At 32.4% G+C, this 25192-nt stretch overlaps 3 protein-coding genes across 3 annotated transcripts; 2 read left to right on the plus strand and 1 right to left on the minus strand.

Moving 5' to 3' along the window:
* Positions 1-218: 218 nt before the first annotated feature.
* On the minus strand, positions 219-1523 carry LOC118056304 (stemmadenine O-acetyltransferase). Its single transcript, XM_035068478.1, has one exon. It carries the CDS (start codon positions 1521-1523, stop codon positions 219-221), a length of 1305 nt encoding a protein of 434 aa, XP_034924369.1.
* A 4464-nt stretch (positions 1524-5987) lies between these two features.
* On the plus strand, positions 5988-10836 carry LOC118056317 (acid beta-fructofuranosidase 1, vacuolar). Its single transcript, XM_035068492.2, has 7 exons — positions 5988-6685; positions 6902-6910; positions 8591-9450; positions 9574-9735; positions 9833-10050; positions 10255-10342; positions 10447-10836. Exons 1-7 carry the CDS (start codon positions 6295-6297, stop codon positions 10645-10647), a joined length of 1929 nt encoding a protein of 642 aa, XP_034924383.1. The 5' UTR covers positions 5988-6294; the 3' UTR covers positions 10648-10836.
* An 8629-nt stretch (positions 10837-19465) lies between these two features.
* LOC118056319 (monocopper oxidase-like protein SKS1) lies at positions 19466-24327 on the plus strand. Its single transcript, XM_035068496.2, has 9 exons — positions 19466-19828; positions 20622-20731; positions 20851-21121; positions 21219-21357; positions 21753-22119; positions 22858-23223; positions 23307-23385; positions 23645-23844; positions 23927-24327. Exons 1-9 carry the CDS (start codon positions 19679-19681, stop codon positions 24030-24032), a joined length of 1788 nt encoding a protein of 595 aa, XP_034924387.1. The 5' UTR covers positions 19466-19678; the 3' UTR covers positions 24033-24327.
* The last annotated feature ends 865 nt before the right edge of the window (positions 24328-25192 follow it).

Here is a 25192-nt window from a genome sequence, read left to right on the forward strand (position 1 = left end):
TGTGTAATGCTCAAGTTCTTCATGGAAGGGTTCCATTTCTTGTTGAAGCCATACTCTTGCAAAACTTAATTTTAACACCCCAAGTTTATTCTACTCATATTATTTGAAATTTGTTAGTATCATATAATTTTATTCTCGAAGTCAATTCCCTTGAGTAGTCTCTTCGGGGACATGATCCGATAAAATCCAAGCTCTTAAAGCTATCCTGAGGTACGTAGTCAAGACTCTGTACAGTACTGATGATACTGTAATTCTTGGCCAGTAAATGCCTTAATGTCAGGATTTTCTTGAAAAAGCAGCATAGTATCTTCTTCCAAGCTCACCCATGCCTCAATTCCATCGCCATCTTTAGTGTCTACAAGAAAAACCATCTCAACACCGGGAACATACAGTCCACTAACCCAACCAGGCTTTCCCCAGCCAAAATCTGCTTGGTAAACTGGCATCCGACACCAGCTATTGAACATATAGAGATCCATTTCGCTTCTGGTAAATGCTTTTATCGTCTCGATCCTGATCTTCTCCGCCATAACAAATAACTCATCATCACTTGAAACTCTTGCACAATCTGATACCATATTCTTTATTCCGTTGTAAACTCTATCTACAAAATCATGAAGTTGCACCCTGGTCTCATCATCTGCTGTAAAGTGTGAAAGTGCCACATTTATGAAGTTCCCACAAGAATTATCAGGTATAGGCATTGCTATCTTCCCTCTCATGTTAAACGTATGCGACAAGAGGGAAGGCCTTAACCGACCATGTTTCGCTTGAGCCACCATTGTTAGTGTCTTCCATATAACTGCTGTCACGACCTCGACTCGTGTCGGCTGGTGTGACCCTTTGACACCGGCACTAACAACAGCCTTCAGTTTCGACAAGGCTGCACCAGTAAACACGAACCTCTTCATAACCACAATCTTTTGATGATTGCGGCCGATGAATCGATTAGGAGAAGATATTGTATCTCTTGATGGGAAGAAGGAAGGTAATTGGAAACTTGGGGCACGTATTACTTCACCAACCCCTAATTTACATGCTGTAGCCCAAGTACGAACGAATGTAAATACCGTATATGCATCAGCCACCCTGTGTGTCACACACAAGCCAATGGCCACCCCACCGGATTCAAACATGTTGAATTGGATTAGTACTAGAGGGCTGTTGTCAGGTTGAACTGGATGTGGAGCCAAATGGTTCCGCAGCTCGGTCTCAAGTTCTCCTCCTTCGAGAAGTCGTGAGAGGCAACCGCTTACCTGAGCTTCTGCATATTCAACTCCCTTGTCATTACAATCAATTATGAGATTGTTATCAATGTACCTTCCAGCAAGTGGGTAGAAGATGGTCAATATCTCTGACAAAGAGTTCTGCAGTTGCTTGCTTCTTTCTTCGTTATTTTCATCGCCAGTGGATGGGTAGTAGAAAATGAAAGGTAAATAATTATGCGGGGAGAGAAACTGATCAAGCCATGATATTTTCAAGTTTTGAAGATGGGGTGGAGTTGGAGATGATGGAGTAATCATCTTTCTAGATAGGATTTGAACGTTCATATTGGAATTCTTTTCAAGGTCTATATCAATAAGGAATGATAAAAAATATTAAAAAAAAGGATTAAAAATTGTGTTCTTGCACAAGCCACAGCTTTTTTTTTTTTTGGAAGAAGGTAAATGCCCGTATATATATCAACAAGGATGATCAAGAACGCAATATATTCGTTACATGTTAGTATTAATTATTAGTATTCAATAACACAAGGTTTAATAAAGGAAGAGAAACATTTCTTGAAAAAACTAAGCAAATTAACGTATATGAGATAAGAATGAACGGAAGACAAAATAAATTTAATTAAATTTAGTGAAAGTTTTTCTCTTGACTCAAGCAATTAAACTGATGAATGAGTTAAAACTCTAAAATATAATTTATATAATATGTTTTTTTTGGTAATATATCTCATCAAATGAAAATCAAACTTACAATCCTTTAATAATTAAAATTCTGATAACATCTTAATAATTATTATTTTAGTTTTAAAAATTAAAATTGTTGGATAATATTTTAAAATTAAATTTATATTATTCTCTATATAAAGAAAATCATTTATATGATAGGATTACAAACTTTAATGTTAGGATGGTGATCGCTATTAGAAGAAAATAACATTAGTTAGAAAATAATTGGATAACAACATAAAATTCAAATTTTGACTAAAGAATAGTAATATCTTGAAGTATGGGCTGGATTTTCAACCTTAATTTCAAGGGTAACACAAGAGTCTTTTGATTCCAAACATCTTCTTCATTAAATTAATAATGAAAACAAGAGAGTAATTAATTATTTGAAGCAAACCAATATCGGCAAGAGGTGCAGATTGATTGCGAGAAACAGCCACTTACGGCATGGAACACGAGATTTCTATTTTAATGATGCAATGCTCAAACTTTTCAAGTAAAATATTATTTGAAATGCTACCCTCAAGCTCAAGCTTATTCAAAATATAAAATGGTATTTGAATCGATGATGAGATCATGACAGATAAAAGATAGGAGTTTGTGTGGGCATTGAGGACGGGAATATATCTGCCAGGGATGGGATTGTTTTGGCCTTTATAGAGCTTGAATTCCATGATCAGCTAGCTAGATCATGTGATCTCCTAACTGAAATTCATGGCTAGCCAGCTACCATTCTTCGAGCAAATGCTGCAAACAATTCAAGATCTAAGAATGCTGTGGCCAAAATCTGGATACATGCATGGTGTAGCTTCTTCTTCACATGGTGGTTTTGCTGAAAGGGCTACAAGAGACAATAAATCTGGACACGTCTAGTCATCTCGCATGTTCCCATGTTTACCAGACACACACTTTAACCTTTATGATTGCTGTCATGATGGCGAAGGGAGATGATGCATCCCCATGTTTCTTACTGTGTGTGTCTATGTGTGTTTTTGATCAATTAGTTTCTCGTATATTTACCATTATCATATTTAATATATACAAAATATATGTTTTTTTTTTTTTAACTTTACTTTGCAATAAAGAGTATTTCTAAGCTAATTTCCGGTAAAGTATAATATAAATTAAATTATTAGCTTAAAATATAATATCGTTGTAGTATCTTAAATTATTATATTAGCTTGATATTATTTTTAACATGATATCAGGATATTTAATGAATAATAACTATATATGTAATTAAAAATTTAAATATCACCATTCTTGTTCTAAGTAATTAAATCAATAATATTAAACATGAAAAAAATTATGGTATAATACAAATTTTTTTTAAAAAATAGTATAATATAAATAATATCTTGAAAAAATAGTTTGAAAAAAATAGTGAAATAATTATAAAAATAAACCATCACCTCTAATAGTTAGGCCAATTGTTTTTGTTGAAAATACCAAAATAGTCATTTCATTTTTCTAATCCGCTATGCAAATAAATCTAAAACTACAATATTTATTGCTGCAGTAAATCTTCTAGTACCCTTTTAGTTTCGTTTAATATTTAATACATTTGAAGTTTGTTTTTTTTTTTTTAAAATGATTTATCTTGTGAAAATCAAGGTTGCAGTAGCTTTCTTCATTACTTTTTCTTAAGAGGAAAAAAAAGCCTATATTCATGCCCCGTGACTTTGTAGTTGTCAAAATCAATCACAGAAATTGGAGTTACTTCTATTTTCCATGCCATTATTTAACACTTTTCCCTTATCACATGGAGCACATGTATGTATATGTGTAGAACCTACTCAACAATTCTTATCAAGATACAAAAGTTCAAATATATCATTTTCCTATCAGATCAGAAATATCAAACTAAAAATTATTTTTTATTGACCCCTCTCTCTCTATATATATAATTAATTAAAATATAGACTGTTGTAGAACCTACTCAACAATTCTTATCAGGACACAAAAGTTCAAATATATTATTTTAGGAATATAAAACAAAAAAATATTTTTTATTGACCTCTCTCTCTCTCTCTCTCTCTCTATATATATATATATATATATATATAGGTTGTAAAAGAAAGGAAGTGCACATGCATAAAATTAAAAATCTGACCCACAAATTGTTTAATCTTTTGCTCCCATAAGACCAGTTTTGCTTTTTTTCTTACAATTTGCTGAAAAGGACATGCTTTGTTATCAAGGAATTATTTGAGTGTATCATATGATTATTTTTTAAAAATATATATTTTTAAAATAAATAATATTTTTTATATTTTAATTTTTTTTTGAGATCATTATATCAAAATGATTCAAAAACATAAAAATAATTTTAAACAAAAAAAATTAATTTTTTATAAAATATTATTTGGGTCATATTCCCAAATAGCTCCTAACATATTGTGGCCAGCTTTTGAAGCTATCTATTTATTTTTTTTGTCAAAATCAAGGTCTAATGGTCCCAAAAAATTAAATTAAATGAGACAAAACAGACCTAATCAAGTTAAGTTGTAATACAATATTAAATATCATCAAAAGAATTCTTGGTTAAGTCAAAATTAGCTAAACAATCATCTACCCCAACATGTATGTATGTTGGATCTGAATCTCCCAATCTCTTGAAAATCAAAGCATGATCGATGAGCATCAATCTTCATATGCTCCTTCTTTAAGAAATCCAGCTTTTAAGACCATCTATTTAGCTAATAGAAACTTGGAAGGAATGTGATTATTCTAAACGACAATATATCATTCGCGGTAATTATGGCGAGACATATTTAAACAACTTGTCGGTTATTCAAAATCCAAGATTTGTGTTGGCCGGATTTCATATTGAATGGAGATTAATATTATTAAATTTGATCAACTTGTTGAGTTAATTTATTACCTGATTAAAACTCTATTTGATTTTTTAATATTATTTTGAAGTGTTTTTTTTTAAATGAAATCTTTTTTTATCAACCAAATATTCAACTCACAAAAACTGGGTTTACCAGCTCTTATTTTGATGTATTCAAACTTCCAAATGGCTAGTAATTGATACCTTACTAAATTAAAGTAAAATACAAATTAACACGTGCTAGAAAAACATTCCCATATGTCCACATCCAATTTATGAATGCGTGGCCCATTAAAGTTGAAGTCTTCAAATCACCCAACTTAGTGTATATCATTTTTTTATTTAGTTTGGTTTTTATAAAAAATTAATTAAATTATTTTAAAAAAAAAAAATGAAATTGATTCAAACCATTCAATTTTAGTTTGATTATTTTAAAAAAAAAAAACAGTTCAAGCTGGTTTAATTTGGTTTTTCAACTTGATTTTGTTTTTTTCCAGTTTGGTTCTGTTTATTTTCAGTTTTTTTTCTGGTTTGGGTTTAATTATTTCAGTTTCGTGCTTATAAAATTAAAACCGAACCGAATCAATAAGTTTTTTCAAAGTTCTAATCATTTTTTTTTGGTTTGATTTTTTTGATTATTTTTTTTTCTTAGTATAATCGGTTTTCAGTTTTTTTCTTGCTCCTACAACCTACCACTCCTAATAACACATGACATAATCACGTTTCTTCAAAGTATTGCGGCAGATCAATGGCTTTTAACTTGCAGTACGCATTTCGGAACAAATTTTTGCCATATAAAACAGGAATTTCTACATGTATATAATTAGCCAGTTTAAAAATTCAATCTTGGTATGCAGAAATTACTATTTTTACTGTGTGTTATTGTAAGGTAGCGTGAGAGGTGTTTCTGTGTCTTTATTCCTTGTAAAAAAAATCTCAATTCCTAAAGATATGCTTTAGGAGTTTGACTAGAAGGTATGAACCTAAGATCACACCTACCTCCAATTATACACTTTCCTAATTCCTTGTAATTTACCATTCAAAGCTTGAACTTCCGCTGTATATATATTTCATGTCATTGTTTTAATAAAAAAATATTTTATTTTCTATACCGGTTATATCTTGAGTATTGTAAAATAATATTTCGTACGCTATGCTCGAAAGCAACTATTTAGGTTCTAAACATTATTTGTTTCCCATTTGCACTCATAAACATGCTCCATTGTTTAGAACCATTTCCCTCTCTCCAATTAAGTTGGACAACTACAAATCCACGCCCATAAACAACCAGATCATGCTCGAGCCTCCACTACACTTCAACCCTTAGTCTGATCTACCTAGCAAATGGGTCTCTGACACAACACCGTCTCCCTCTCCCTCTCCCTCTCCCTCTCTCTCTCTATTTAAGCTCTCTCTCTCTCTCTCTCTCTCTCTCTCTCTCTATTTACTATTTAAGTCCATTTTTATCTCACTTCACTTTTGCATTTCTCGAAACTCCCACCAAAAGAAATGGAGACTAACCCCTCCCATACCTCCTCTGACCTTGAACATGCACCGTACACTCTCTTGCCAGACAACCCTTCTCCGGCAAGAATCCGGCGACCCTTTAAGGTTTTTACTGCAACACTTGCCTCACTCGTTTTCTTGCTATCTTTAGTCGCATTAATCATTAACCAAAGCCAAGAGTCATTACCTGAGCAAAACCAAAACCGGTCATCTTCAACGCCAAGACCTACAGAGTCATTTTCCAAGGCAGAGCCAAGAGGAGTGGCTCAAGGGGTATCACCAAAGTCAAATCCATCATTTTTCAGCGATAAGGTCTCCTATAATTGGACAAATGCTATGTTTTCATGGCAAAGAACTGCCTACCATTTTCAACCTGAGAAGAATTGGATGAATGGTAGGTGCAATATTAATTCTTCACTTCATTTTTCATTTCTAGCTATTAATGGTAGGTAACATTGTAGAACTTTTTTTTTTTTTCCTTATATTTCAATAAATCTTTATCATTGTTTTGTTGCTTTGTTTTAATGAAATCCTTATTGTCATTTCTTTGTTTCTTCCTCTCATTATTGCTGTCTTTGGTGGGGGAATCGCTTCGTTTCTGCTGCTTCAGATCCTGATGGTACGTCCTTTCCATGACTTGCACTACATCTTTTTTTACTTTTATTATTATAACCAAACTTTTATTATTACGTTTTTTATTGTGCTTAGTTTCATGGGTAGAATCGTATTTTTTTAATACAATTTATTCATTAAAATAAAAAAGGGTTAGTAGATTTTTGTTTTTCTTATGTTAAAGGGTTTTTTGAGTTTTTTTTCCAGCTTAATTAATTAAATCTCTAAAAAAATAATATTTCTTAATTTTGAATGCAAGATATTTAATTATTTTGTTATTCTTATATGGGATTAAAATTTAATTTTAATTGGCTTAAAAAAAGATTGATATCGATTTGAGGTTAACATATCATTTTAAAACAAGTTTGATGTTACTCTTCTTTACAAATTATGAGAGATGATACAATATTTAATTTGATTTGTAGTTGATTAAAAGAATAGAATGCTAATGCAATGTTTGCTTATTTCTTTTATTTATTTTAAAGAATATTTGAGAGCGTGATAATTGTTTAAAAAATATTAAATTAATATTTTTTAGTGTTTTTAATAATTTTAATATGTTGATATTAAAAAATTTTAAAAATTATTTAAAAATATATTTTTTAAAAAAATCTTTTAAAAATATATATTTTTTAAATACTCTATATCACACGTTACTAAATACACACACGCAATCACGCGAGAGACTAGCTAACCCTCGAAAGCCTAGAAGTGTTTTGCATTTAAAAAGGAATTGACCATCTTTATATTATTTATTTTATTGGCTCGAAATAATGCACATGTGGGGGTTGGCAACTTCTAGTCCATGCACCAACTTTGATCTGATGATATGATCAGTGTATATATATATATATATATATATCTTGCAATAATTCGACTTTTTTATGTGGAAAATTTGTCCATATTGTGTGGAAAGGGAATGAAATAAGATTGGTCGGCTGATACTGTCCGAATAGTATAACAATAAACATTTGGCAACCATTAACTTGCTACCATGGCCATATATTTGGAGTTGAAAATAGTTGTGAAACTGCGCTCGAGGTTGTGGTTAAAAAAAAAAAAAAAAGTTTAGGTTTCCGAGTTGCTGCTGCTCGACCAATTAATTATTCTTTTTATCTAAGTAATATAGTTTTTTTAAGAAAAAAAGTTTTGAGACTAAATCACAAATTTGTCAAAAAAAAACTCGACGTGATAACGAATGGCTTTTAGAAGTTGCCGAGCCATTCAGGAAGGGGATACAGTTTTGGCCATATATTATGTTGGATGGGGTCGGTAGGTTCTCCGAGTGAGAACCTGCTCATGGATGATGATGATGATGTGTGTGCATGCGTTCATCAACAATTTATTTTCAGCCAAGAACACGTTGAACTTTAATCCGATATTTATTGCATTTACTGTCATTTTTATATTTTTAAAATATTAATACATTTAATTTATTATTATTTTATATAATATTTTATTTAATTAAAAGTAAGTTATAAGGCACCATTAATATATTGGAGCAAGCATCACTATCACTTAGATGGGGTCTTATTAAATTTCTGCACATGATTTCAACCCTTTTGTGAAGTGATGGGTGCTATCTCTTTTGACCGGTGGTTAGCTCAACTTGGTTCGGTTCAACAAGAAAAGCTAGTGTTTGCTAGCACGTGATTTTGTGACGGGGCTAACCATTGTCTGCCTGCAGGTCCATTGTTTCACGAGGGATGGTACCATCTATTCTACCAATACAATCCTGATTCAGCTGTGTGGGGCAACATTACATGGGGCCATGCCGTATCAACGGACCTGATTCATTGGCTTTACCTCCCGTTCGCCATGGTCCCGGATCACTGGTACGATATAAATGGCGTGTGGACCGGGTCTGCCACGCTTCTTCCTGATGGTCGGATCATGATGCTTTATACTGGGTCTACTAACGAGTCAGTACAAGTCCAAAATCTCGCGTACCCTGCTAATCTATCCGATCCTCTCCTTATCGATTGGGTTAAGTATCCTAATAACCCGGTTATAACACCACCAAACGGAACCGAGACTGACGAATTTAGGGACCCAACAACAGCATGGATGGGACCCGATGGGACATGGCGGATCACAATCGGGTCAAGACATAACAAAAGCATTGGCCTTTCGCTTGTGTACCAAACCTCCAATTTTACAACCTTCGAGTTATTGAAGGGGGTCTTGCATGCGGTCCCGGGTACGGGTATGTGGGAATGTGTGGATTTTTACCCGGTTGCAATAAACGGGTCAACTGGACTGGATACTTCGGCTAGTGGAGCGGGTATCAAACACGTGCTAAAGGCTAGTTTGGATGACACAAAAAGGGACCACTATGCAATTGGGGTTTATGACCCTGTAACCGATAAATGGACCCCGGATAATCCGAAGGAGGACGTGGGCATTGGGTTACAGGTGGATTATGGAAGGTATTATGCATCAAAAACGTTTTATGACCAAAACAAGCAAAGGAGGATCTTATGGGGCTGGATTAATGAAACTGATACTGAAACTGATGATCTTGCCAAGGGATGGGCCTCTGTTCAGGTACCCTTTATTTAATTTTATTTTGATATAATTGCGAGTTTTAATTGGTTTTATAATAGAATCTTGGAGACGGGCATGATTTATTTAGAGGGGAAAAAAATTCTAACAATGTTTGTTCTGCAGACTATTCCAAGGAATGTGTTGTATGATAACAAGACTGGAACTAATATACTTCAATGGCCGGTGGAAGAGGTTGAGAGCTTGAGGTTGAGGAGCACAGATTTTACAGAGATTGTGGTTGGACCTGGTTCGGTTGTGCCACTTGACATCGGACAGGCCACACAGGTTTGTTCACCCCTAGTCTAAAGCTTGGACATGGCTTCTCTTTTGTAACGTTGTATTAATGTCTTCTCAGCAACAATTCTTTTGACAATGTTGGCAGCTAGACATATTCGCTGAGTTTGAAATAGAGATAATATCAGAGACAAAACATGAAAAATATGGTTGCAGTGGTGGTGCTGTGGACAGGAGTGCTCTGGGACCATTTGGTCTTCTAGTCCTAGCAGACCAAACACTTTCAGAGCTTACCCCTATATTTTTCCGGCCAGTTAATACAACTGAGGGCATTGTCGATACTTACTTCTGTGCTGATGAAACAAGGTTTGTGTCTCAAATCGATTTATTGAATTCACTTACTGAAAAGAGATTTCCTTAGATTAATCTGTGCACACTCAATATATGAACTTGTCTGGTGGGGTTTTCGGTGTCGCGCCGCCTCGGGAGGCAGGCTGGTGAATGATGATGGAAATTCAATGTTCTGACTAGAAGACTGTGCTGTAAACTGATAGATGTTGCTTGATGCAGGTCATCAAAAGCTTCAGACGTTTTCAAACATGTTTATGGAAGCACAGTTCCTGTGTTCACAGACGAAAAGTTTCAAATGAGGCTATTGGTAAGGGAGATAGATCTGCTTCATGATTCCCACACAACAAGTTAAAGAGGTTTATGAGAAAATACATCAAACTTAGAAGATGATTGATGAGATTTTTTATGCAGGTTGATCATTCAATTGTGGAGAGTTTTGCTCAAGGAGGAAGAAGAGTGATAACATCAAGAATTTATCCAACAAAAGCAATTTACGGGGATGCAAGGCTGTTCTTATTTAACAACGCAACTGGGGTGAACGTTAAGGCCACACTCAAGATTTGGGAATTGAATTCTGCATTTATCCATCCTTTCGTATTTGACCATAATTAGAGTGGATTACTCTCAGTTCCATTAAGCCTATTGTATTATATTCTTTTACTGTTTCATTTGGTTGTAAAAAAATATGTGAAAACCTTGAGGCAACCACATGAGATTGTTTTTGTCTGTGCAATTTAATCCCTTGGTTTTGTAGTTTGCACAAACTGGATTTCATCCCGGAATAAAGTCACAATTTTGAAATTTTGTACCTGCCCTTTGTTTAAAGACTATCATTAGCCTTGTTAGTTTTAGTGTGTGTTTGATATTATGATGAATAATGTCTTATGCATTTTTTTTTTATGCAATTAATATGAAAATTCTGTTCTTATTTGATAGATTTTCACTTCTTGACGAACTAAATGATGCCAAACTTGGAAACAGAGTCAAAGAACAAATCTAAAACATGGGTCTCATTTGGGCCGGTGTGGCCCAGCTGCCTCAATCTTCTATTCGGCCACTGGCAATTCAGAGCCCAAATTGTTTCGGGACAACAATTTGACCATTACGCAAGCCCAGAGAGATTTCTGCAGTATTCCCAGAAATTAACCACCGTCTTAAACCCAGCAATCAGGTGGCGGGTGATTTTCAGGAATCCAATTCGGAAAGCAAGCTTCGTGATTTCCATTTTTATCATACCTCGAGGAACTTCTGAGCCAATGTCGAAGGTGCGGCTTCTGTGATCTTTGTCCACAAAGTCAATTGCCTCGAGGAGGATCCACTTGCCTTGACTTTAACTTGCCAGGGGCTGGATTTATGGATCACGTTAGTGGATTATGAGCTGGGGGAGCAGCTTCAGTATCGTGACCAAATTTTATCTGCAAACCCTAGGCATTGGCCCATGTAGAGGAAGGAATATAAAGATTTTTCTTTTGTTCATCATCCAAGGTAAGGCCAACATACGAGGAAGATTCTGGAGGCTTTTACCAAAATTCAATTCAATCTATTTAATCTTTAAAAATCTACTTTAATCTACATATTTATTTTTATTCATAAATTGTTATATATATATATATATAATCCGATCCTAATCAACAAATTCATATTTTTGCTGCCATATTTTTTTTTTTAATGATAGTTTATATCACTAAAAACAAACACAGCAGCAAAAATAAATATATATTAATTACATCATTCATCACATCTAACCAAACATCTCGTTATATAATAAAAATATAATATAAATCATATGATCCCTGAAATTATCATGTCAATGTCAACACTCTAATTTTAGGGGTGACAAACCTTATACTTTCAAGTTTCAGATAATGTAAATCATATGGTCCAGAGGGATATGACATGCTTTTACCATGAATATAACCAATCCATTAGCAATAGAAAATGATATTGATGTTAACTGATGTCACAAAATTTTGCTCAGAGCAATGAGAACCAATTTCTAATTTCATGATATATATATGAGATACTAAAATGTTGGAGGAAACTAATTTCTCCTTGGTGCTTCAAATCTAAAATCAAAATGTACGGAAAAAAAATGAATTTTTGAAAATAAGAGTGTAGAACTACAAAATATTTTTAGTTGTAGCATATTAGAATGAGAAATTGAGTTTTAATTAATTTTTAGGGACTCAAAAAAATTCAAAGTGGAATGAAATGAAATGAAATTTTAAGTTTCAATTATTTTTTAGGGTGGAGTAGCCTTTGTTATGAATAAAATATCATATTGACAAAACCATATTTAGCAATATACAATAATTTCCTCCACTTCATAACAAATCAAAAAATAATAGTAATTAACTTTGATGGATGTAACTTAATAATCAAACTCTGAGTTTGTTTTTAGAAGTCATAAATTAGATTGAATCCTAAAAATCTCATGATCACTGGAGGCTTACATGATTGCTAACTTAAGAGCAGGGTTACAAAATTAATTGAGGTTAGTCCGGACACCCATGTTAATATCCTAATCCTATAAATATATCATTAAATCTCAAATTTAAGATAATCTAAAAACGATGTGTTTAGTTTTTATGGGTTATATTGATTTTCTTGAAGTAGTGTGAAGAAGAAGAAGAAAGAACAAAAAAGAAAAATAGTGACTTTGAGTCGCTCTACAGTTCAAGTTAACTTTTACACCTGTTATTTTTTATGATTTTTAATAATTTAATAATTTATTTTTTATATTATTGTTCATTAAAGAATTTGAAGAAACATGAAAACCTTGAGATGTTTACCCACATGTATTTATTTTCTTGCAGCCATAGTTAGTGGATTTGTACTAAACGTTTTGAGCTAATAACATATTGAATTAACTAGTTACACTAGACTAACTTTAATAATTATGCTTAACATAGAATAATTTGATTCATCATCTGACATGCTCAGCTCAAAAATATACATGTTCAAGAGGCCAAGTACCACACCTGAGAAGTAATTTAATTTTAGAGCTTGCAATAATTGGAATTAAGACAGTGTCTGGGAAGGAAGTTTTATTTGAAAATTATTATTGTTTAAAATTGTTTTTTATATTAAAAATAATTTTTAGAAAATAAAAAATATTATCTTAATATATCTTTAAATAAAAAAATATTTTAAAACAGAGTATCACGTGCTTCTTCTACAAAACGACGAGGGGCTGAGTCATTAAAATTACGAAATAAACAGAACGTGGGGGTGTTTCTTCTACAAAATGATGCTAAATTCCATGACGATATTTGAAGTCAATCCTTCCCAGATATGAGCTGGCAGCTGTTAGGGATGCAGTTGGACCGTTAGACGTTGGGCTTTGGTATTTCTGCAGAACTTTATATTAAAAAAAAAAATGCTTATTCAAATTATTTCAATACTTACCACTTTGTCAGGATTAATGCAGCCTTTTAGTGCATGATTGATGGGCAGTATTGCCTCTGGCTCATGGCCATAAGCATGACCATAGTATTTTTTTATTATTTATTTTTTCGATTTTCTGCACTTCTTGTCTTTTTTTATCCTATTTCCTTCTTATCCAAAACTATATCATTTTTTGTTTCTTTCGTGCTGTCACAAGCATGCTCTCACCGACTTGAATGAAGTAGCGGTTAAGGGGGTGTCATGCAAAACTTTCACTTTTATTTTTCAGATATTTTTAAAAGTATTTTTTATTTAAAAAAATAATTTGAAAATAGATTAAAATAAATATTTTAAAAATATTTTTTTATTAAAATAAATATTAAAAATATAGCATTAAAAAAATAAATCAAAACCATTCGCAGAAAAGATGCATAGATCCATAGAGGGACGCCAACAAGTTCCTCAACTCCCATGTGCAAGGTAGTTGTTGCCCCCAAGAAATCAAACTCAACAGAGAAGACGAGCTTGGCGACTTATTTAATCATATGGGTAGTTCTATATTTGGTGGTCGATTTTCCACTTGTCCAAATTAATTAAAAATAAATAAACTAATGCGATATGACTTCGTCGGCACATGGAGGGACCTTCAAGACCTAGAACCAAGATCATGTTCATGGAATTTTGTAGCTGTCACTTTTTCTTCATATGCATATAGAATATATCTACAATCGGATTTTGTGACTAAATTAGAAGATTATGAGCTTAGCAATCTAACATGCATTAAGATTGGATCTTCAAAATTCCAATGTCTAATATCGAATCACAGCAAATCATTCTTGCAAAGCAAACTCCTCACATGTTTTTGTAGAAGGGGAGGATAGGATTCAAGGTGGCATCTAAATTGTTAAGTTATGATCAAGGTAATTAAAGTTAAGGATGATTTGCTTGGGTTACTCTACAGCCAAGGGTGCAGGGTATTGCAATCCTTAAATTTTTATATATTTAAGCTTAGTATATAACTAAACCAAGAATATTGAATCTAATACCTTACTAGACTCATATGTAATTACATTTAGCACGTAGTTGAAACCAAAAATATTGATTTTAATATCTTGCTAAGCTCATATGTAATAGAACTTAACATATAGCTGAATTTATAGATATTGAATGTGATATCTTGCTAGATTCATATGCATTTGAGTGGATCTGATATCTTGCTAGATTTACGTGTTTTTGAGCTTAGCATGTAGTTAAACCTAAAGAAGATATTGAGTCTAACATTTTACCAAACCCGTATGTATTTGGGTTTATTATGTAGCTGAACTCAATGATATTGAGTTTGATAGTATATCAGACTCAAATACATTTGAGCTTGGCATGTAGCTGAACCTAATAATATTGAATCTGGATCCCGCCATACTCACATGTAATTGGGTTCAACGCGAGTTAAATCCAAGAGTGTTGAGTTTGACATTTTGCTAAACTTACATCCATTTGAGCTTAGCATGTCACTAAACTCAAAGATGTGGATGTCAGATCCACATGTAATTAGACTCAACGCGTTGCTAAAATCAAGAGTGTTAGGTTTAGAAGTAAGCATACCATGTTATTTTGATATGATATTTTACCAATTTTAAGTATATTAAGTTAATACCTTACTTTTGACCTTCTAAATAATGAATTTTTAATATATATATATATATGTAAAAAATTTAAAAATATTTAAGTTATAACTAATAGATACTTATAGCATTAACACGGAGAGCATAACAAAAATCCTAGATTAAGAAGAAGTCTCGGCATGTCAAATGCATAGCTTAAAAAAAGTACCACATTAAAAAAAATATTCTGAATTGGGATTTGAATGAAGTGATTGGGAGTTGAAAGTTATCTTTATTATGATAGATAGGAAAAAAACAGTATAATGGGATAGAGTTTATTTTTCTATTACAGTCAAATATAGAGCATTAGCGCCATAATCAGAGGATTTAAAAGAAATTCATCATCATATCCTTGTTTTGGAGCTAATTAATATTCATGATTTATAGAATTGGCACATGCCCATTTACAAATAGACTATCCCTCAAGATCATAAGTCAATTTTATCAACTGAACAAACTTTGCTAGTATCCATGGGTGCCCTATATATGATGTCTTTCACAATAATTAAGTAGAAAGCTAGGAAACGGGAGTGCTTAATAAATAATTTTTTTTGTTCAACAAAGTTATGATATAATATAAAAAAATTATTTTATCTAAAACCTTAAATTATTAAATAAAATTTCAATATATAATTTATATAATTTTCTAATATAATGCATGTTGCTCTTGCTTATACATTTAAGCTATCATGACTCATAAAAGATGAAGGTGAAAGACAAGAATGATATGAGAAATGACAAGGCTTAGAGTTTCTTTAATATTGTAGTAGTAATTAGTTTTTAAAGTGTATTTTTTTTTGTTTTAAAATGTATTAAAATAATATATTTTTTTTATTTTTTAAAAATTTTATTTTTGATATCAACATATAAAAACGATATAAAAACATAAAAAAATTAATTTTAAAAAAAAATCAGTACTTTTCAAAAACATTTTTCCAATGCAAAAATAAAACAAACTTTGTATTTAAATAGATAAAGCACTGCTATCAAAGTTGTAATAATTTTACAAGACTCAATCACATTAGTCTCTTATTGTAGGTTAGGTGTTAAAAAAATCAATTTGCTGTTAAAATCCAAGTTGATTTTTAATTTATTTTATAAAATAAAATAATTTTATTTTTTTTTATTTATCTAGATTAATTTTAAATAACTTATCCAATTTACATTCCATATCTTGTACTAAGTTATATTTAATAACAATAAAAAATGTAATTTTTTCTAGAAAAGTAAGAGTATTTTAATCATTGATCAATCAACTAAAATAAGAAATGTCAACCTTGATTTTTTAGCCTTCTTTTATATCCCTCGACGGTACAAGCTCTAAGCTATTTCCTTGTGTGTTCCATGTCATGATTTGATTGTATGACAAGACATCGTGAATTAACTTCATTGGTAATTTTGAGAGCTAAAGCCTATATTCTCTCATCTTCCTAGGATAGCAAAGTAGCACTAAATACTATATATTCTCATGTTCAAGTTCTGGAGTTGCTCGTATGATAGCCACTATAAACTTATATAGTTGTTAATTTTAGGACTCGTGAAATTAGTCGAGGTGTACGCAAGCTGGCCCGAACACCCACATTAAACTAAAAAAAAAAATAACACTAAATTATGTTTAAGAAAAAGGGCGTCACCAAATTAAATTGCAATTCAAATCACATGTTTTTCAATGAGTCAACCAACCCAATTGGGATTCGAGTCAACCATCTCAAACAACATTAAAAATGTTACCAATCATGCATAAATCAAGGGATTATGGATTAATAAAAGTTTTTCAAATTAGATGCGATGCTTGATTACCCAACATGAACTAGGAAAATGGATCCAAATAATTCTTGCCATCTAAAAGTCATTTATTAGCTTTTCCAACTAAGAAATTTAAGTTGTTCCACCTACGTGTTCAAGGGACCAGAAAATGGGCAAAAGCACCACCGCGTGGAGTGTATAATGAGCCGGACTAGCTAGTGATGGGGCCACGAGGACAGTCCACGGTGTATAGAAATTGAAGAGGTCATGTTTAATATGGTCCCAAATGTTTCATGTTTTGATCAGTTTAATCTTTTCTCTAAAATGTTGTACACATTGGTTTGGATCCTTTAATCTTGGGAATGAAAGTAAATCCACCCACTTGATTATCCAACACAACCATGCTTGATTTTCATACTAATAATTGTATGTGATGGTTTTGGAATTTAAGATCCATGTACCTATTTATGTTGGAATTAATCCATCTATATATATATATATATCTGAATTCATTATCCATTAAATTTTAATATTATATTTATTTATATCATTATAATCAGCTTATAATATACAACATATTTTAATTATGAGTATTATTTATCTTAATTAAAAAAATAGCTATTATAACCAGAGTGATTATTTTTCTACAATTCTACACTATCACATATGTGTTATAATGTCACTCAAACATAGATTATATGAGCTGTAAATTGCTATAAAATGAATGCTTTTGCCTTCTTTACTTTCACTCCACTCTCTTTATATATATATATATATATTGATTTGTTGTCATAAATATGAATATAAATTGCTAATCAAATCTCAACATTAAGACAGACACCATGCTGCTGTATAAATATATAAGATGGTATATGAATTTATATTACATTTGGTATGGTTTTTGCAAATTGATTTAAGTAACTTTTTGTCCTTTGACTCCAATAAAAGTTATAAGTATGTTTTTTTTATAAATAATTTATAACTCAAATCAAAAGTTTGTTACAAAAATAACTCAAGATATTGATTTAATAAAAAAATGAAAATTTTAATTTTTAACTTATAAATTCTAATTTATACTGTGTTTATTCTTTAAAAAGGTTATTTTGGGTCATTTTTACTAAGCATATTTTTACTTATTTTTATCAAGATTTATTTATATAAAAAAATTGAGCTATAACTCAAAGTTTAAAACTCATAACTCAAAATTCATGTCAAACAAACTCTTAAATAACCACAAATCAGCAGTCGTAAAATAAGCCGGTATGCTCACATTTGTAATATAAGGCTTAAAACGACCAAACCCAGTAACTTCAGGGACCATTCAGAGTGTAATTTGCAAAAATAATGGAGAGACAATAGAGAAGGTGTGGGGGCGAGGATGCAGTTTTGTTGTGTGGCGCTTTCCGTGGCAAAATCCGAACGTTGAGAAACGTTTGAAAGGATAGAAAATAGAATAAAAATAAAATCGTGGGCTGTTCTTGAAAATAATTTGAAAAGGAAAGCACTAGAAGCCGGTACTTGCGCGTTCTGCTGGATTGACTAACGGCTGTCACTGTCTCTTGTCACCTGCTATATCCAGTAATATAATTAGCCAATGCCACAATTTGCTCAAATGTTGCCTGTACCGTATCATTTGAGTTTGACTCGCTCGACTGGATTAATGTTTAATATAGTTTAAAATAAAATCCGGCTACGATTAAGTTTAGAATTGCTAGATCAATGGGTTGAATTTCGTAATTATATTATAATTCAAATAATAATATCTATTTTATGTTTCAATTTATCCATTTATTTTCAAATATAATACAAAAAAATCTTCAAATTTTAATAAATAAATGTAGTCATCATGACACTAGAAGAAAAAACATAAATTGTAATGAAACATTACATATTTATAAAAAATTATTTTGAATTCAAGTTTCATTTAAGCTTTGCATATGCAACTGGTTTCACAATGAAAATAAAAAAAGCTTATAATTGATTTTTGTTATTTATTTTATTTTATTTTATAAATATAATGACATTGTTGCTTGTAATAAATTTTAAATTTTATAACTTGAAAGCTTTTCTCTGAAACAAGTGCCAATACCATTAATAATAAATTTCTCATTTTTTTTTATTTATTTAGAAGTATAAATTTGAAAGCTTTGTAAAAGGAAAGAAATCATAAAAATATCAATTCAACTATAATGTATTAATTTAATAATGAAATTAGTGTAAAATAACCAAGCAATTCTATTTTTACTTGTTTGTTAACTTTAAATTTCATAATTTTAGAGATAGAGAAAATTGGTTATGTATATTTTTTTAATGAAAATCTCTTATATCTTTTTACAAATTCTAATTTCCACACAATAAACACAAACGAAAAGAGTATATATATATATATATATATATATATATATATATATATATATATATATATATTCTTTGCAACTCACTTTTCATTTTAATTCCTCTTTGCAAGATCATTAAATAAAAATCAACACCAATTAATTTATTTTTCCAAAAAGAAAAATCAAATACATCTACTAAACTTCACATAACCTAGACTAAAACCGGCTTAGCCAGTACCCTGTTTCCAAACCCCACAAAAAGTCTCCAAGATATTATTAATTTATCCAAGGGCTTCTCTTCTTACAAAACCAAAAATAGAGGCACCTCTCTCTTCCTCAAAAAACCTCAACTTTCCTCTACTCCGCAGCAGAGCACTCACTCCCGCTCTCCATCTCCTTAATAAGTTCCTGTTTTCTTTTGATCATGTAAAAATCATTTCACAAAAATCTTGAAAATCTTTCTTCCAGTATTTTCTAAAAATCCAAAACACTGAAAAAGATTCAAGCTTTTCTATGGCTTTGTTCCATTCCTCTTCAACTTCTCTGTTTCTTTTGATTCACATTGCTCTGCTTTCAACCCTCTCTCTTGCAGCCGACCCAACTGTCTCTTACGACTTCAAGCTCTCTTACATCACTGTCTCTCCTCTTGGTGTTCCTCAAAAGGTTCCCCTTGATTCTCTCTGTAGACTTCATCTTTTCCATTTTTTAAAGCTTTGTTCTTGGGGTTTTTAGGACTTTTAGTGGTTGTTTTTGGCTTATGAGATCTGGTCAGTATGGTGTTTTAGGACATTAGCGTTAATGGGTTTTGTTTCTTTCAAGGTGCTTTGAAGTAGTTTGAATTCTCGTAGTCTGTTTATTTTGTTTCAAAAACTTTTTTTTTTGAAAAATGATTTTTATTTTAAATTATTTTTAGTGTTTTTATATTGTTATGACATATTGATTTTAAAATAAATTTTATAAAATAAAAAAAATATTATTTTAATATATTTTTAAATAAAACGTACATTTCATTACCGGCGCGCGATTACAATACCAAACAGTCTCTTACTGCTGCTGAACTAGATTAATACAATGATTCTTGGCTAGCTCAAGATGATTTCTCCATGTAGGCTTATTTGTTAGTTCTTGTTTTCTCTATGTAGTAAAGTGCATTATTTTCCAAAAAAAAAAAACCATTTTTATCTGTTTTGTTGCTGTAGAGTCAAACACTGGCCATTATGGTATATGGCTTTACACAGCTTTGTGAAGGATTTTTATTTTCAAGTTATCGTTATTTTGAGGTTAATGCTTTTAGTGTTTTGTTTTTTACCCCTTTACGTGTTTTTCTTTTGCTCATTCTATTCAAATTGTTAAGGTATTGTGGAAATGTGTTGGGGATAAAAAATTGTGCTCTCCTTTTAGTCCGTGTTCTGTATTTTGATGTATTATTTACTTATTTGTTAACATATAATTGCAGGTTATAGCTGTCAACGGACAGTTTCCTGGTCCTCTTGTTAATGCTACTACTAACAATAATGTTGTTATAAATGTACGAAATGATTTGGATGAAAACCTCCTAATGACATGGTAGGTTTTTATGCAGTATATATATGTTTTGGTTTTTGTCTCGTTTCCTATTCTTTCCTCATAATTCACATGGAGAGTGATTTTCTGAAACTTTGGGTTGATGGCTGACTATTTAACAGGCCTGGGATCCAAATGCGACGCAATTCATGGCAGGATGGTGTTCTGGGCACAAATTGTCCAATCCCTCCGAATTGGGACTGGACTTACAGCTTTCAACTAAAAGATCAGATTGGGAGCTTTTTCTACTACCCGTCTCTGAATCTTCAAAGAGCATCCGGTGGCTTTGGTCCATTTGTTATTAATAACAGGGCAATTATCCAAATTCCTTTCGCTCAGCCAGATGGTGATTTTGTACTCCTGATTGGTGACTGGTATACACGGAACCATTCGGTTAGTCTTTGTTAGGAGGTTTACTTTTATTTTTTCCCCATGCTTTGATGTTTTTCAGGATTGAACTCTAATGGTGATATTTTACATTGAATTTCAGGCGCTGAGAGCTGATCTTGACTCTGGAAAAGACCTTGGAATGCCTGATGGAGTTTTAATTAATGGGAAAGGGCCTTACAGATACAACACAACTCTTGTGCCTGATGGGTTACCTTATGAAACCATCAAAGTTGATCCAGGTTTGTTCTTCAGGAATGGAAAGTGAAATGCTCATTAAACCATATTTTTGTTTGCCTTTGATTGTGCGTGAAGCAGTTTTCTTTCTTGTCCGTTGATTATCTGTTTTCTTAGTAGCGTAATTGAATTGTTTCATGTTTGATAATCGGTTATAGCCTACTTGCTATTTTATTCTTTCGATTTCAATTTTTTCAATTTTTTTCTCATTTTGGTGATTTTGGTGGTGATATTGTTTCATACAATCATTTTCAAGCCCAGAACTTTTTGTACATGTCCATAATTAGATGTTTAACTACTATACATGTTGAATTGATTCAACTATTTGTTATATGTTCATACTGTGTCAAATATGCTTATCTGCTCAAAGTTTTAATTGGCAATGTATTATGTTTTGCAGGCAAGACTTACCGATTTCGTGTGCATAATGTTGGGACTTCTACTAGTTTGAACTTTAGAATCCAGGGACACAATCTGCTGCTTGTGGAAACAGAGGGACATTATACTGTGCAACAAAATTTCTCTAGTTTTGATATTCATGTGGGGCAGTCTTGTTCCTTTTTGGTTACCATGGATCAGAATGCTACTAGTGATTACTATATTGTAGCAAGTGCTCGGTTTGTGAATGAATCACTTTGGCAAAAGGTCACAGGTGTAGGAATTCTGCAATATTCAAATTCAAAAGGGAGTGCAACTGGTCCTCTGCCTGAAGCACCAAGTGATATTTATAACCAATGGTCAGCCATGAACCAGCCCAAGGCCATCAGGTTATTTCTTTAACTCAGGAGGTCATTTTCTAGTACAATTTATCTATATATGGTCTCAGATATGTCATGCCCAGATACGATTTTGCTTTTGTTTTAAAAATGTAAAAGAAAACCATCTTTGAGCAAGCACATCCATTGTAAATTCTTGCATTTTATGTTTATAAATTTGTGTGTCTATCCTTTTGTTTTGACATTGGAAAAGAGGAATGAACATCTCCCTGGAATGTTTTAAAGCAAGAGAGGAAAAAACCATCTACTTAGTGAAGAAGGAACAAGGAGATAATGTTCTATTTTGTTTCAAGAGTGTAAAAGAAGAAACATCTTTGAGTAAGCATTTTCAATGCAAATTTTTGTTTTAATGTTTATAAATATATGTCTTTTATTGTTTTTACAATTGAAAAATGGAAAGGATACCTCCCTAGGAATGCTTTAAAGCAGGACAGGAGAAAACTATCTGCTTAGAGAAGAGGAGAAGATTGCTTTCAATTTAGTATTTTTCTGATTTCACTGGTTGGAAAATATTTTCTCAGCGATAATTGGAAAACTTTATTAAGATTTTCTGCCCTTTGGGCAGCCAGCATTATAGCACGCAAGGCTAGGTGTCATTCATGTGTTGATGCATATGAATAAAGAGCCAGCTGGTTTTATTTCTTCCTGCATATTTTTCATTTAGGTTTAGTGAAGTCATGGTTTTAGCTATTTAGTTAAGACAGACGTTGCTGTTTTCACATGCATTAGGCAAAATACAACTGCAAGTGGAGCTCGCCCAAATCCACAGGGGTCTTTTCACTATGGTTCAATCAATGTGACGGACACATATGTCTTAAGGAGCTTGCCACCATCTACCATTGATGGGAAGCTGCGTGCAACTCTGAATGGGATATCATTTGTCAATCCGGACACACCAATGCGACTTGCTGACCTCAACCAAGTGAAGGGATCTTACAAGCTTGATTTTCCCAGTGAGCCACTTAACAGACCTCTTCGGAGGGATACCTCTGTCATTAATGCTACATATAAGGGGTTTATAGAAGTCATATTGCAGAACAATGATACCAAAATGCAGAGCTTTCACATGAATGGTTACTCCTTTTTTGTTGTTGGGTAAGAATGCATTCCTTTTCTTCTAATATGTTAGCTGTTGGAATTAAGTATTATTATATAACAATTTGTTGTTCCAAATTCAGTATGGACTGGGGGATTTGGTCAGAGAACAGCAGAGGTTCATACAATAAGTGGGATTCTATTTCTCGCTGCACAATAGAGGTTGGTTTTTCTATCTGGATCATGTGTTACTGTATATGTTGCATGCATATGTTTTTATGTTGTGGCAGGGCTATTTTAGTTCTAGAGATTTTCTGCACTCTTTCCTTGGGTATCTTTTATCTGCTTATTCATCTGCTGTAAAAGCAGCTTTAATTGATTAGCATGCTAAGAGGATTCTTAATTTTTGGAGATTCTGGGATGATGAACCTTACATAGTTTTTCAACAAGCCCCCCTTTTTTTATTCTGTTTTGTGTTTAGGTTTACCCTGGGGGGTGGACAGCAGTCCTTGCTTCCCTTGACAATGTTGGAATATGGAATCTGAGAGTAGAAAATCTTGATAGATGGTATCTCGGCCAAGAAACATATATGAAAATCACCAATCCGGAGGAAAACGGTGAAACAGAGATGGCCCCCCCTGACAATGTTCTATTTTGTGGTGCTCTTGCTTCCAAACAGAAGTACGTATCAGAAACCATTTCATAAATCTCTCTCTCTTGCTTTTTCACATATGAACAGCTAATATTCTGTTTGCATCTTCAGGGATCTAGGTCACAAAGATTCTGCAGGATCGATTCTCCAGGGCAATCCTAATCTGTTTTTCACTGTGCTGATGGCGGTCTGCGCCGCAGTTTTGGTTTTCAGTTAAAGGTTTCTTCTGATTGCTTTAGAAGTTGACTCTGTTTTTGTTGTCAGCGGTGGACTCGTAGCACACCCCTCATTTAGCTGTGTAGATTAGACATGGAACTTCATTCTTGTTAGTAGAAAGTTTCATGGTGTCATTTTTCATTTGTTTTTTTTTTCTTCATTAATTCCTTGGGGAGCTTGGCCCCCCTTTTCTATGTAATTTAGGTCATCGGGGATCTGTTGTCCATTATTCATCTCAAAGCAACATACTGAACATGATTAAATTAATCCATTTTCTTAAATATCATTTGACTTTACATGCAAGAATTGTATGCATTTTCTTGGATGACATTCTGTGTTTCATCTGGCTTCTTGAATCGATCGTGCCCCATATCCTTAACGAAGAGCACAATCATACCTTTTGCCATATGGAAATTATTCTGTTCATTAATGTCCACTGTATAACTGAAGAGGATAATGCGTGCGCTCAAGTGGAATTCTATGTTATGATGGTGGATCTTGACTCTTTTTTATCGAATTGTCTGTATATATTCGTTTCTTGATTCCACTACAAGTTTGCTAAATCATTTGGGTGCCTGTATGCTTTGAGGTACCTTGGGTGATTCAAGGATTTTAATTTCAATTGAAGATGCAAGTTAAAAGGGAGTGTTGTAGGACCAGTTAAATCAAGAATTGTCTTCTTGTTTTTCTGGATTGTAAAACAGGTTTCTGTTTGCAATGATTACAGTCGTCTAAAAATCTTGAAAAATCCGTAACTCTTGATTCACTGACTATGAATCGCGTGTTTGTGATCGTGATGGAGAATTCCTTAAAAAGTATTGTTTTGAGATTATTTTTAATTTCTTATATCAATGCATTAGAATTACTAAGAAATATTAAAAAGTAATTCAAATGATAAAAAAAAAATACATTAAAAAGAAGATAAACTATGCAACAACATAACATTCCAGTTTTGGAATCCTACCTTTTGCTCTGGCTCTTCTTCTTCTTCCTATTTTTTTTTTAAAATTATACAACACACAAGGAAAACAATAGAAGATTTACAATGTTCCATCAAAATGTGGCATCATAAATTTTTCTGGCATTTGCCTGTGGGAGATCATGGAAGCCCTGATTCGGTAGGGTTTGGGTTGATGGGGACCAAATTTCCAATTTCTTTCA

This window comes from Populus alba, chromosome 15 (genome assembly GCF_005239225.2).
Source record: "Populus alba chromosome 15, ASM523922v2, whole genome shotgun sequence".
NCBI lineage: Eukaryota > Viridiplantae > Streptophyta > Magnoliopsida > Malpighiales > Salicaceae > Populus > Populus alba.